This window comes from Cinclus cinclus, chromosome 1 (assembly GCF_963662255.1).
Source record: "Cinclus cinclus chromosome 1, bCinCin1.1, whole genome shotgun sequence".
Classification (NCBI taxonomy): Eukaryota; Metazoa; Chordata; class Aves; order Passeriformes; family Cinclidae; genus Cinclus; species Cinclus cinclus.
Window position 1 is genome coordinate 14110820 of NC_085046.1, and position 14237 is coordinate 14125056.

The 14237-nt window shown below is 37.7% G+C and overlaps 1 protein-coding gene across 1 annotated transcript in view; it reads left to right on the forward strand.

Moving 5' to 3' along the window:
* Nucleotides 1–1070: 1070 nt before the first annotated feature.
* ARHGAP12 (Rho GTPase activating protein 12) overlaps nucleotides 1071–14237 on the forward strand; it is a 68670-nt gene continuing 55503 nt past the window's right edge. The window contains exon 1 of the mRNA XM_062506916.1: nucleotides 1071–1739. Coding sequence (XP_062362900.1) covers nucleotides 1071–1739 — 669 coding nt within the window. The remainder of the gene's footprint in view (nucleotides 1740–14237) is intronic.

Sequence of the window (14237 nt, forward strand, 5' to 3'; positions counted from 1 at the left end):
ACTCTGTGTGTGTGTGCCTGCATGGAATTGCATTAGTTCCACTCTGTGGCAGGGTAAAGGCTACAAATCTCATCACAAAGTCTTAACTTGCAGAGTTGCAAGTTTTTACATAACTTTTCTCATTTGTGAAACATGTATTTAAAAATAAATAAAGATGTGTTTGTTAATCTCTGTAAGATTAAATATAACAGCATTTTACTTGAATTCTCCTGTGTTCTGTGTGAATGATGGAGATCTTACATGCTTTGATTTTTCAAGATTAAAAATTCTACCTTTTGTGTTAATTTGCTATATTATGTTCAGTGCAAGTTGGCAAGACTAATGCTTACCCACCCATGAATTTGGACATTGATGCTACATGATTAAATAGAGAGAATTTGTTTGTGGGTATGGGTGCAGTGGCAGTTGTCTGGATTATAAAGATGCTGAAAAGTACTTTTCAGAATTTTCATGTATTATTAATTATTTAATTACGCATTTTGGTTCATACTCCTGTTTTGTCACTGTTGAGGTTTTTGTTTGCATTCTAAGATCTAGTCCTTAAACATTTGGTTAGATCAGGTTTTCTGTGAGGTAAATAAATATTTGGAATATTTTGATTAAAGCTAGTGCAATAACAGAGTTTAACAAATAAATTAAGCCTATATGTAAGCAAGAGAATGACACAAATCAGCTCCCTCACCAAATCCCCAGTGATCAATCAATGTTATTCAGTAATAGAAACAATAACTAATTAATTAATTAAGCTAATGAGCCACTTGATAGCAGGAGGGTTGTGTGACTAGAACCATTAAATCAGTGACCCAAGTTGTTCTACTGATTTTCTATTTCAACACTGAGAAAGCTATCTGAAAATACTTATTTTTTCCAAAAGTTGACCTAAGGTTGACATGAACTGAATAGGCAGGATTTTTTTAAAAAATTATTTTTCTCCAATATATTCTTAAACGGCCACTTGATTACATACACTGTTTTTTTTTCTTACAGCTCTGAACATTAACAGGAAAATAACACTGAAACAGAATGTCGCTTACTTTTTGTCTGAAAAGGTGAAATCTTTTCAGATAGAAATGGCTGATAAGGGTGGGAAGATGCTTCCAGGACAACTTTACATTCAAGTGGAATATGACTATGAATATGAGGCCAAGGACAAGAAAATTGTGATCAAGCAAGGGGAGAAATACATCTTAGTGAAAAAGACTAATGATGATTGGTGGCAAGTCAAAAGAGATGAAAATTCCAAACCCTTTTATGTGCCAGCACAGTATGTGAAGGAAATACCCCGGAAAGCACTGATGCCACCTGTGAAGCAGGCAAGCATGCTGCCAAATAATACCTTGAAGTTGACACATGGATTACAGAGATCAACAGAAAATGTGAATAAGTCACCAGAGCTTTCTAGTTTTGGAAAATCTTCTCCAGTACAAGTGTCTTGTTTAGTTCGAGATGCCAATCAAAATCTGGGACTGAACAATAGCCCCTGTCAAACTTTCGGTTTGAATCTGGACCTTACCCAGAACAATGGAAAACTTAACAATGAGTTGCAGTCTCCCAAGGTTTCCAGTCAGTTTAGAACAATTTCCATGGGTCATTTCCCATGCCCAGAGTTCTTGGAAATAGAGAAGACCAGCTTTTTGCATGAACAGTCTTGTGATTCAGCAGGAGAAGGCTCAGAAAAAATTCACCAAGATTCGGAGTCTGGAGATGAACTCAGTAGTAGTTCCACAGAACAAGTGCAGGTAAGATTAAAAATGGCTCCCATGCCTGGTTTGTTTTCTTTGTTATTGCCATAATTGTATGCTACTGTTTTGAGAGTTATTCCCAAAAAATTCCAACTGTTTAAATAAAAATGTCTTCTCTCAGCATGAAATTGTTACTAAAATCAAGATAGTTGATGTGTTTAGTTCTTGCAGAATTACTGTGTTATGGGAATTGATTCCAATTATGTTATTCTATGATTTAAAGAACAATAGTGTTTCCATATTAAGATTGGTTTAATATGACACTGAATTTGTGTTATATTTTCTTTCAGAGGAAGGGAGCCTACTGCTCTAACTCCTCATGAGTTGGCTTGTTGAAATAATAGTGCTAGTTACTGTCAGTTTTCCCTGAGTGTATGTAGATAATGTAAGAACTGTAAATTAATGCCTTAGTGGATTTAGTTACACTTCAGATTTACATGGAGTTTAATTTCTGGCTTGATCGTTTTATTTGTAGGCTGTTTTAATGAGTCAGCCCTGCCAATTCTGCTTTTCACAACTTTACTCTGAATTAAAACTCAAAACATGTGAGTTTGTTAATTAGTATGGAAGAATCTCAGGAATGATGTACTCCTACTTCAGGCTAAAACTGAGCATTGACGGCCTTTGTCCTTGGTAAAGCAGTTTCACTTCGTAATTATTTTTTTTTTTACCAGGCATCCCCTGCCCCCATCAAAAGATTAGAACTCAGACTTAATCAGGTCACTTCTAGTACGGGTAACCAAGTTAATTAGTCTATTGTAATCCAGGTTTGCTCTTAAACCAGTGATGTATGTGTGCATACAAGTAGTTATATATTTATATATGTGTGTTTATGTAGATAATTCCACCACCTCACACTTGCCTCCCCCATCTTTTCTGTAGGGACATGTTAAATTGTTTTCAATTCTGTTAAAGGCTCCCTACTTTTGAAATTAATCTGTAATGTGAAACTGTTTTTGCTTGGATGAAAACTGATTGTTATGGTAAATCCCATTTGCCAGCATGTGTTCAGAGTACCAGAGGATCTCAAATCAAACTTGATGCTAACTTCAGATATTAAAAGTTTTACCATTGAGAGCTGTGAATCAGTATGTTGCTAATAAGAAACAATGAAGACAAAGCTGCTTAGGAACAAGTCAATATGGGAAGATCTTAAAGATACAAGACTGATTATGTGAATTACAGAGTCTTGAACTGTGTGTGTATATATGTACTAAAATACTCAGAGTCAGTAACTTTTCAATATTCTACTAAATTCTTGACCTCATTCTTGATATTTGGAGTTTCTATAGTTATGGGACACTGTGTCTCTAATATTTGTATATTTTATGTTAGTTTAAACTTAATCACCCCTCTCCCAAATAATGTGGAATGAGTAGGATTACTGAATTTAATTTCTTTCCTTCAGTGATGTCTTACGCAGTGTGAGAATCTGTGAGCTTTCTTGCACTTTGTACAGTGCTGCCCTAGCTCAGTGTAGTTGATATGAACCACTTAGAACTTGGCATGATAAAGTGATTACTAGATATTTATTTTAGAAGCGTGTGTTGGCACAGCCATATTAATCAATTGTCAAACAAATTATGAAAATACCAAGGAATGTTTAGAAAGTATATCCTACTTTAAATAGTTTACCACATGAAAATTTATATTATGTGGTAGGACAGTTCCTTCTTCTGTGTTGGCTATAATTTGATGCATTTCCTTCTCTAAAGCAGATGGAATTAATATTGCATGGGTGTCTTTTGTCAATAATAAATATATGGCCTGCAGCTCAGTTTCCACTGAACTTTGTGCCTCTTGATGCAGTGACACTTAATCTTTTCACCATTCTCCCCTCTCACCCCTCCCTACTATACATTATTCAATGCTGCAACTGGTTTATAAGTTTGTATTTGTGTGGAGCAGAAATGCATGTATTGTTGACACTGTGTTATGGGAGGTCTGAAGTGGGGGACTTTTGACAGTGTTTAAGAATAACAAATGCTAAAAATACCACATTTTGGCTGTGGAAAATGGTTGGTAGTTTGAGTGATGTTACTGAAGAACTTGCCATTATCAGAAACTTGGGCAACAAGAGCGTGGGTGCTCACTGTGCCTTGCAGTTTGCCTTATTTTGTAACTTAGTCTCATTCTGTGTTATCACTAGCTCTTTAAATACAGTGAAAATGTTTGACATTTAGTAGCTGTGGGGATTAAAGCAGCGGTAGAACTGATGTCACAGTTAGCTCAGTCTAGATGTTCAGAGTGCCAGCCTTCTCACTGGAGCAGCTTGGCAGTTTTTTTAGAATTCTTTCAATAATGAGCATTGTTTAGTAGAAATCAGCTGTGCAGAAATTAATGGCTCAGAAAGCTGTTTTTATTGCTCTTAGTCTGTAGTGAGAACATCAAGTTCCTGGCTTTCACGCACAAACAGGATTTCACTTCACAAGACTGACTGCTTCTCCCTCCCCTGCCTGCTGTGGAGTTCACTTTTATGCAGTCTGCATTATAATAAACTCTAAGCTACAGGTGTTTTCTCTTAAATTTGTAAGATTAGAAGCTAGAATTACTTTAATGCCTTCATGTAAAGTAAGTTTTTGGTGGTGTTGGGGTGATTGTATTCAGCTTTAGCCTGACCTTCATTGTGTTTTCACTGTCCTTGAGTACAAATATGAGATACAGAGGAATGCTTCTCTTGTGAGATCTTTCTAAGAAGTGGTTACATTATTCCCTGAAGATTATCCTCCTCCTCCTTTCCAGTAATAAAGTGCAGGTTCTACAACTGTACAGTCTTGAAGTCATAGGCTTGCTGGCTATGGAAATACTGGAATATCCAGAGCCTCCAAAGTAGAGCATAAAGGAAGGATTTTTTTAGCAGATGAAATATGTGAAGGGAAGGGCTGAGAGGTGGCAGTGTGAGCAGAAGTATTTGCTAATGGAGGTGTATCAAAGGGTCTGGTCAAGAGAAACATCAGAACTGGATAATGAACATTCTTGACATTTTATGCAAAGAAATTACAACTGTTGGTTGCCACTCTGGTGGATAAGGCGTTGTATGAACCATATGTTAGCTTATGGACTTGAACTGTAGGAAGGCTGGAGGTAATTAGAGGAAGTAGGGATTGAGAGGAAACAAGCTTCAATTTAACCAGATTTAAATCTGGTGTTGACAGTAACTGCAGGTCGAGTTAGAGCTGAATAAAATTGTTTCAGTGAATGCGCAGCTGAGTGTAAGAATCATTGAGACAATGATGGCACTCAAAGCTGTGAGAATGATGAAGTTCAAGAAAATTTAGGGAAAATGGTGTCAGGTGTGATGTCCTGATCCCAAGAAAAGGGCAGAAATACTCCTCAGGGATGCCAAGGATGTGGGGAAGATGAAAAGTTCTGAAAGACTGATTCTTTAGCAGATATGGACAGTACTTGAAAGAAGCAGATGGGATGTCTAAGCACTATGCAGTAGAAGCAGAGACTTGAGTAATTGTTCTAAAGATGGAAAAAAAAAAAAAAAAGACTTACATGTTCAGGCATGCCTAAACAGGCAGGAAAAGATGAAGCAAAAGAAGAAGGCATTAAAAGTGGTCTTTAAAAAGCATCCTGGGCAATGCTTGCTTTCCTAACAGGTTTTGAGAGAGAAGGTGTACAGACAGGGAGAGAGTTGGGTGAGTTCAGAGATCATGTCGAGGGTGTTCAGGTGTTATCTTTGAGGATGATACTTTGGAATGAAATCATTACAGACAGAAATTAACATCTGCTTTTGGCAATGCTAATGCATGACCTATGGGAAATAACTTTGTTTCTGATGCATGTTACCTCCTCTTTTGTCACAGGAGACATAGAATGTATTTAAGAGTAAATACATGGCACTGTCTTAATGTTACTTTTTATGCTTATTAAAAGTTACTTTTAGCAGCAGGTTGGTTTTAATCATTATAAATATAGACAGTGACCTATTTGCAAAGATTGTTCTGTCTTTCATCCTCTTTAGTAATTGACTATTGCATAAACTGTGAAGCACTAAAGGGGATTACCACTAGGATGGCTGTTTTGCTTTGATTAATTCCAAGTAGTAAAGATCTTAAAGAGCTCTTTCTGTCTTGCCTTTGCAATTTCTGTGGAATTGCAGTAACTTTTTGCTCAGGAAAAAAGATATTTTGTGTTTCTGTGGATGTCAGAGCATATCTTCTGGAGATCTTGGCGTTCTTGACTTTGTCACTTCATTGAAAGGCTGGTGGCAAATCATTAGTGTTAGACTGCCTTGCTGGTCAAATGTTAAACCTCTGAAATAAATGGCTGTCACTGTTTTGTGGGGCACAGAATCAGTTTGCTTCTACGATAAGAAATTTCATGCTGTTTTTTTTAATTTAATTAATTTGTCCAAGAAATGAGTAATTTGACAATATGAAGGAAGCATGCAGGAATTTTTTTTTCTTAATAAAACTGAACCTGTTTGCAGATTCATGGCAATATGTATAATGTAATAGTTTATGTTTTAAGTACCATCTTTTAATCTCTTAACTTCTTAATAACAGCATTAGTTATTCTAATGATGTTAAATGCTGTAAGCACCGATTATAATGAGGTGAAGACTAACTTTCAATGACAAGGAACCAAAAGCTTTATAGTTGAAGGAGTTTTATAGAACACTAATTTTAATATTTTTCCATAATTTCAGTAGCTGCTGCTAGAACTTTGTAAACAGCTTGAAATGCTTGCTAAATTACATTAGCAACTCTAAGGTTCTGGACAGATAATACTGAGGAATATTTTTCCTGGCTGGTTTTGAATGTATGCTTTTTTTTTCCTACACAGTGTCAACAGGCCTGGATACTTTCACTTTACAGTGGTGCTGTTTGTGATCAGCTTGGTCTCTGTAGTTTTAATATGTAAGTCAGGTATAGTTCTTCCTCTTGGGCCAGGTGAGTATTTCTGGGTTTAGGTGCCCTAAAATGAGCAGCCCTTTTGTGCCACTAGCTGCCTACAGCCCATATCCTGTATGCTTCTCTGAACATCCCTGCTGCAAATCAGATTGACCTTCCTTAAAAAAATAAAGAGCAGGCATAAGTGTTATCTGCGTGAGGCAGTTGTCAGAAAATCATGACCTGTGAGACAAGTTGGTTTTAGTTGACTAGCTTGTTCTAATACTGGTGTTGGGTGCTCAGCCGAGTAAGCTACAGATCTACTTGGTACATGACAGTTTGATGTGCTTTCAGAATTGAAGCAAACATCTAGTGCATTGTTAAAATTCTGCAAGTGCCAACACAGTTTTTCGACTCTTGCACCTCTATTTACTCTTAATTTCATGCAAAAAATGATGAAATGGAACTTTGAAGGCACTGATTTAGATGAATAAACCTGTGTGTTTTATCGTGGTGGAATTACTTCCTAGCTCAAATGAAGCTCAAGTTGCACTGCTTAAGGAAGAATAGTCATAATATAGAATTGATTTTTCTGTTTTTATGTAGAAAAGTGTAATTTCTAGTGTGCAACCTGTGAATTTTGGTGCATGCTATCCCACCTGCCTTTTCTTTTGAATTCATGCCAAGTACCAGCCTCAGCAGGGTGATGACAGAATCTTTAGGGATGTTGGAGTAAATGCTTAAAAAGGAAAGCAGCCCTAGGAAAAGGAATAGATGTTTTGTCTCACTGCTGCCTAAGTTGAAAGCAGCTGGAGATACCAGGAATTTGCTTTTTCTCAATTGGCAGTGCTTCTGTCATTTGAAGTAGGGAACTACCAGACTCAGAAAAGACTGTAATAGGTAAAACTCTGCTTGAGACTGTTTTGAGAATATTTGATCGTATCTTGTTCTCTCACATAACTCGGGGTACAAACAGTTGTTTTTGCTATGTCTTTACCTGGTTATAATCTAGGCAGTTGTTTAATGTTGCAGTGCTTGCCTATAGAACAAAGGTGCTGTTATTCTCTAGAATCCTAAAGAAAGTATCATTTGTTTCACAGCAGTGTGACAAAACATCAGGGAACGTATGACTCTGTAGAATAAAATGCAAAATACTTTTTTCCTTTTTTTGAGGCAGCTCTCTGGAATAGTAGACATTTGTGCTTAAAAAAAAAAAGGCAAAATCTGTGCATATCTAGTACCCCAACAGCTGATATATCTCTGACGTGCTTTGCCAGGTATGTTTGATTTAAAAACGATAGAGGCAAATGGGTTTTGCCTTTATGTGGAGTTTGTTCTACAGCTAAGGACACTACTTTTGTGCAAAACAGTCTTTCAGGATAGTAAGAACTGAGGATTCTCTAATGACTTCTGTGATCGTGAGTAACTGGACAACATACTGTTAGAATACTTTACAAATTTTGAATTTAGCCTGTCTTAAAAGGACTTTGGACTGAGTTCTTGGGAAAGACAGCATACTTCTAGTAGATTATAGTTCTGTTCTGGTAGACATGAAAGTGCTAGGTTAGTGCAGAGAGGCATTCGAGCAAGCATAGAGAATGTCAGTAGTAGGAAATGGTGCAAAATGAAAATGCAGAATGCAAATTTCGTGGTGTTTCTGTATTCTAAATAACATGCATTTGCTGGCCTCTCTTGTCTTGAAGAAAAGGTAGTAGTGCTGAAAACAGTGTAGAAGAGGTGAAAAGCACAAGCAGAAACATGGAACAGTTCCCTGAAGGCTTTGCAAAAATCTTACATGGGGGTGGGGGTGCACATTTAGTGTTGCATGCAGAGGACTCCTGACTTCTACGCTGTTTGTTGCTGAAATGTCTGGGGAATTGTTGAGAACTAGAAGGCAGCCTTAATTTTGCTATGCTTTCCCCCCAGCTTTTGATAGTTCGTCCTGTCTTTGTAAACTCTTCTGACAGAGATTTGGATGACACGTGTACAGTGATGCTGTGAAAACTGGCATAGGTGTTTGGAGTCTGTATTTTAATTCATTCTAGTTTTCCATCTGATAAGTTTCGTAAATGAAAGTTAGAAGTTAAAGAGCTGTCTGAATGAATTTAGGTTATTGCTTATGTTGACTTTTGATGTTAAATTATCTGGCTTCACCTTCTGCTTATAATCGAAATAATGATTAGAATCTTGGACTCCTATTTCAAATCTGAAATTGCGTATTGCATTTTGAATTTAAATAACATAGTTTTAATTATTCCCTTTTAAAATGGTTTACCTAAGGCTTCTCAATGGTCTTCAGATAATCTAGTTAAATTAAGTAACTTCCCTGTATTTTGTTTAAATGGAATGCTGAAGAGCAGAGTTTTATGTCTGTTTTCTGCTGGTGTGTAGAGTACAGTCTTTTGCTTTTGTGTATTGTTCAGCTGAATCATTTTGCTGCTCTAGTCACCACCTGGCTCTACAAATATTTATTTCTAGTGCTGCAGGGAGGTGGTGGTGCTGGCCCAGGCAGTGTTGTGGTGAGTGTATCAAAAGCCTGTGAGTCACAACTCCTTTATGGCAGCCTAGTCACAGTCTAGTGCAAAGTCAGCAGATCTGAAGGACCTGGGGACACACTTGCTCTTTTACTGTCACTGATGTTTTGGAACTCAGGCAACAAGTGTGCTTATGCAATACTGTAATAATATGTTATGTCTGATAAAAAGGAAAATACATTAAACAAACTTTCTGTACTCTCAACTGGTTGTTCAGCATGTCTAGTAATATTGCATGCACATTTATTTTCTAGAGAGCTTGGAAGATCACCAGGATATTGTTTGGAAATAATTCATGGTGCAACAGAAACATTACAATGCTGCACATAACTATTGTTTATCTTTTAAGTATTTAGCAGAAGCCTTATCCTGCACTAAAGTGTTGCAGCAATAAGTTAGGTTCTTGAGTGACTTTGTGCTTTTCCTGTTGTAATGGAATACAGGTGCTTCCCTCCTCCCCCCAGCCCCCACCACTGAAGATTTATCAACATGCTTGGCACTATCCATATCAGCTCTTGGTTATGGGCATCCAACTGGAAAAGCTGATAGACGTTTGTCATGCATAACTGCATTGTGCTTTAGGCACAGGGGACTATGTATATGTGTGGGTATATATGTACATACCTACGTTCTCTGTAGAGATGAGACATAAAAAAACCGGGGGCTGTTTCTTGATAGCGTTTTGATCTTGATTTGCACCTCATACAGTGTGACTACGAACTTTAAGCTTCCTCACAAGATGTACTCATCAGTGCTGTCTTTTTCTGTCATCCAGATAAGTCCATTTGTCCTGGCTGTGACTACATTGTGTTCATCACTCTGACTTGTAATGGCATTCTCATGCTTCCCTGAGGCTCTGTTCTTTTCCTGCTGTAATGTGTTACTCCATGGTGCTCATGCCCACGAGCTGTGCCAGAGGAGTGCAAGGCTTCTTCCCAGGAGAGCTTTTCCCAGCCTGGCTCTGTGGCTGCCCTGCCATAGGCAGGGAGCAGGGGCTGGAGACGAGGCAGCGTGGCCCTGGTGGTCACACACTACTGTCCCTCTGACCCTCTGCCCATCTCTCATCCTCTCACTGAGCTCATCTGCCCCTGGCTGCTCCTCACCAGTCTCCCACTGCAGCCCCGTCAGGGAAAGCCTCAGCCTTCAGCCTCCCTGGCTTTCGTTCTTGCCTTTGCCAGCCTGCAGGGAGATGCTGATGTGCCTGCCTGAGGAGATGCACAGGGCCAGCCTAGTTCAACTTGAGATGGTTTTTCTTTTAATTCTTCCGTGCTTCAGTCTCAAAGAGAGACCTGTCTCAGTGTTTTGCCAGGTTATGGGTGGTGATCCATCAAGGTGTAAATTTTAAGTTTTGTTTACTTTTCAGTTATATATGTAAAAATTGTATCGCATAGATTTTTGCTTTTTGCTAGTTCATAAGTTGCTATTTTAACTATCAGTTGAGCAAAACTTAGGTATGGGCTCGGTCTTTTGGCTATTTTCTTTAGTGGAAAAATAGAAAAATCCAAATCCCAAATGCTGTGCTAAAAATCTAGATCTAAACTCTGTTATTCTTCTTTTCTTGTTTTGTAAGTCTTTAAAGCCTCAGCAGATTGTGTCCAAACTTAAGGTGTGATGGTTCCCTGTACAGCATTTGTGAGGGCTGTAAAACAGCTCTTTCTAGCTGCTGCAGGTCTTTGGTGTGCTGTTTATTGAAACAGTTGAAGTGAACATTGTGCTGAGATGGTACTACTCTGACAAATTCTTTCTTTGTAATCAGTTTTCTGAGAAAAGTAGCTTGAAGGGGTATGTTTAAATTCTGCACCCATAGATGGTCTTAGGAATTGTCTGCTTGTCCTGCTCTCACATCATTACTGTCTGTCCATAAAATGCTGCATCGCTTCTCAAAGTATTATGTTAAATGGTGATTTAAGAGCACTGAGCCAGCCTCTGTGTTGTTCTTGGTATGGCTGGATCTGCTTGAGTGCAGCCTCAGAATTATAAAGTAAATAAAATTCCACGACTACTGAGTCTTTTTATATCTCCTTAACTGCTATCTGAAACAAAAATCTCTGGTTTAATGTTCATCGAAGTAAAATGGTAGTTGCAGATTTACTTTAACATTTTCATATTGAAACACAAAATGAGATGACAGAGGTATACTTCCTTTTCTAGATACTGATTTGCAGAAATAGCTGTTATTGAAAATGAAAGACATTCTTGCTAGTGTAAGGAAAATAAAGGGGAAGAAAAACTGCAGAAATGCATGGCTGAGTGTTTCATGCTTTGTCCTTACACTGGGTGCCAACAAACTGTCTGCAAGTAGAGAGAAACAGACTAAGAAATACAGTCAAAGAACAAATACTTCTATTTTCTGTAGTTGTAGAGAGGAAAAAAGATGCAACCTAGTTGAGATTCCCATGAGAATTTTATTGCTTTACTTAATTCTTCTGTAAGCAGTACATATAGTCTATTGCTGACTGTGTCTGGGATTTTGAGAAAAGTCTGTGCAATTGTATGCTTGGCTTTAGCATTTTAAAAAGCTTTCAAAAGTGATATTAAAAAATCTCTAACTTCAAGTTAGAGATATCCAGTGGATTGGATATATTTTTTTGAAATGTTCCTTCTGCTATTCACTATACTTTTGCAAAACTGAATCCCAGTGTTAAAACTGGAGAGTGATATCATTGTCTGTTCTAGCTCAATTAAAGTTGAAAATGAAAAATATCTTAGCACCGTGGCATAATTATGTAGAGGCTTATTTTTGTGTGGTCTTAAACCGCTATTGAGGGAAATATTCCTGCTCAGCTCAAAATTTGAAACACATCACATAAACATACAAATATGCTAACTGATATCACTTGTTTTGCTCATCCTATTATGTCTTTTAAGGCAAAATTTTGAACTGAAGTCTTGACCTAATGTTCTCTGTCTGTCTTCTCTGGCATGAGACACGGCTTTCTACTTTATCCCTCATTACCAGAAAGAAATGTTATACGTGCTGTAATAGGAGGTGTTCTTTGTCCTAAGTCATTAAAATACATGAGATTGAGGGTGTTCAAGCAGCCCTAACAAAACTTCAGAGTTTTGCTTGTGTGCTGTAGCACGTACATTGTCTTGAGAATAGAGGTAGTGTCTTGGGAATTTAGAAGGCCTTGTGACATTTTGTCTTAATTCTTTATATTTCTCTCCCCTCCAATATAAGTGACAGGTGCCAATATCTGTGGGATTTTTAGTGCTTTATTTAGAAATTTCAACGTGCAAACTAAACAGCTGAGTACTTATGTATACTGGAGGTGACAATATATAAAGAGCCTGTTAAGAGCCCACCTTAAAATGGGAATTTAATTTTAAAATACTTCTCTAGTGGAGCTGTGAACTTCCTTTCCCTAAGTGCCAAAATCAGAGGTATTTTTCCTGGTCGGAGAAACACAAAACACATGCAAAGTATTGGAAAAACCAGAAATATATTCATTTTAACGTTAAGTATTTTTCCCATCTATTGCTTTTTGCCTTAAGGTTTGTTTGCTTCAGGCAGGCTGGTGAATGTCCCATTCCAATATACTGGGAGACAGGGAGGATTACAAAGAAATGCAGTGTCCTAAAATACCAAAGGCTCCTTTGAAAATGGAATTTTAATCTCTTCTCCAAGTCCTTACACAGTGACTTTGTCTTGCACCTTGTAAAAAGTCTTGCTGTCTGTCATAGAACCCACTAATTATATTCAGTGTTACACAGTAAACATGTGAGGGTACTGGATCTGAATACAGATTTGATAAAGGATAGCCTAATACAGGGACTAGTGGGTTTTAAAGACAGGAAAGTCTATTAAGATAACTGTTGTTTGAAATCTGCCTGGTGAAAATGAATTTTGATTTTTAAAACAGTGAAATTTTAGATTATCTGTTTTAATAATAGGATAAATGAGTAAGTGGGAGCATGATGTCTTAATTTTAATTTAACCATTTGAAAGATTACTTGCTATCTGAAATTGTTTAAATATGTTAAAAAATTTGAATGATGAGGGGAAAATGGCTTTTGCATGATCTCTAAGCTTCAGTCTTTATTGAGGGAAGGTTTATATGGAAAAGGAAGCCTATGAAAAGCCACCAAAACCATGTCAAACAGCTTCTTGGTCTGAATCTTCATGTCAAAGGATCTTCTGATATTTATGCTTTATGCTAAGAATACCAATAAAGACATGATTTATGATAAGTGACTTAAAAAATTTGATACTTGTAACTTCTTGCAGGTACTAGATGCATTTTGTCATAGTATGCCAGCCAGTATGGCCTAAAGCTCTGTACTGCTGTGGCAAAAGCGGGCATAAAACTTCAGTTTCTGCTCAGAATAGATGAATCTGCATGCTAAAATGGAAAGGATGTGCTCTTAGCAGAGTTTAGCAGTTTAACATCTCCCTGCATTCCTCTGAGAGGATTTATGGCTGCAAGGCTCATCTTGGAAGCTTGAGGCTTCACTGGAGGTTTTGTTATGATTGCTGTACTGTTGCTGTGCCAGATTGTTTGCCCTTCCTCTAATCCCCCATTTCAGTGGCAATCTGAAATGCACAGCTCTAATGCTTCCAGTAAGTGTTATTTAGGAGATACAGCTAATCACCCTCCATACTCAATTACTGCTCTTGTGAAGACAAAAGCATTTGGAGTAATGTTAGCCTAAAGCCTCTTCAGGCACTTATATTTTCCCAATAAGCTTTATATCTTTAATACAGCTGTTGTACTGGATGTGGCTGAACAGCAAAATCTTCACAGTCACCAAGCAGAACAAGCTCTGACACTGGCAGCAGTGTTGCAGAGGGCTCTCTGGGCAGTGGGCTGATCAGCTTTCAGCACTTCTGCTCTACAGACCCTCGTGGGACCTGGGACCCAGAGCTCCTACAATGCCTGCAGTTGCATCATTCACCTTTTTATATGAGCTCAATGGAAATCTTGCTGGAAAACAACATAGAAATCAACGGCAAAATATTTGTGTAGCCAGTAATTCTAAATGCATTAATTATTAATAAATTTTTCTCTTGGAGACTTCCAGGAAGTTCAGCTTCCATTCTATCTGCAGATGAACACCAGCTTTCTGTCAGCTTGCAAGAACAGCTTCACGGGCTGAGCATTGCTATATATTCAAGCATA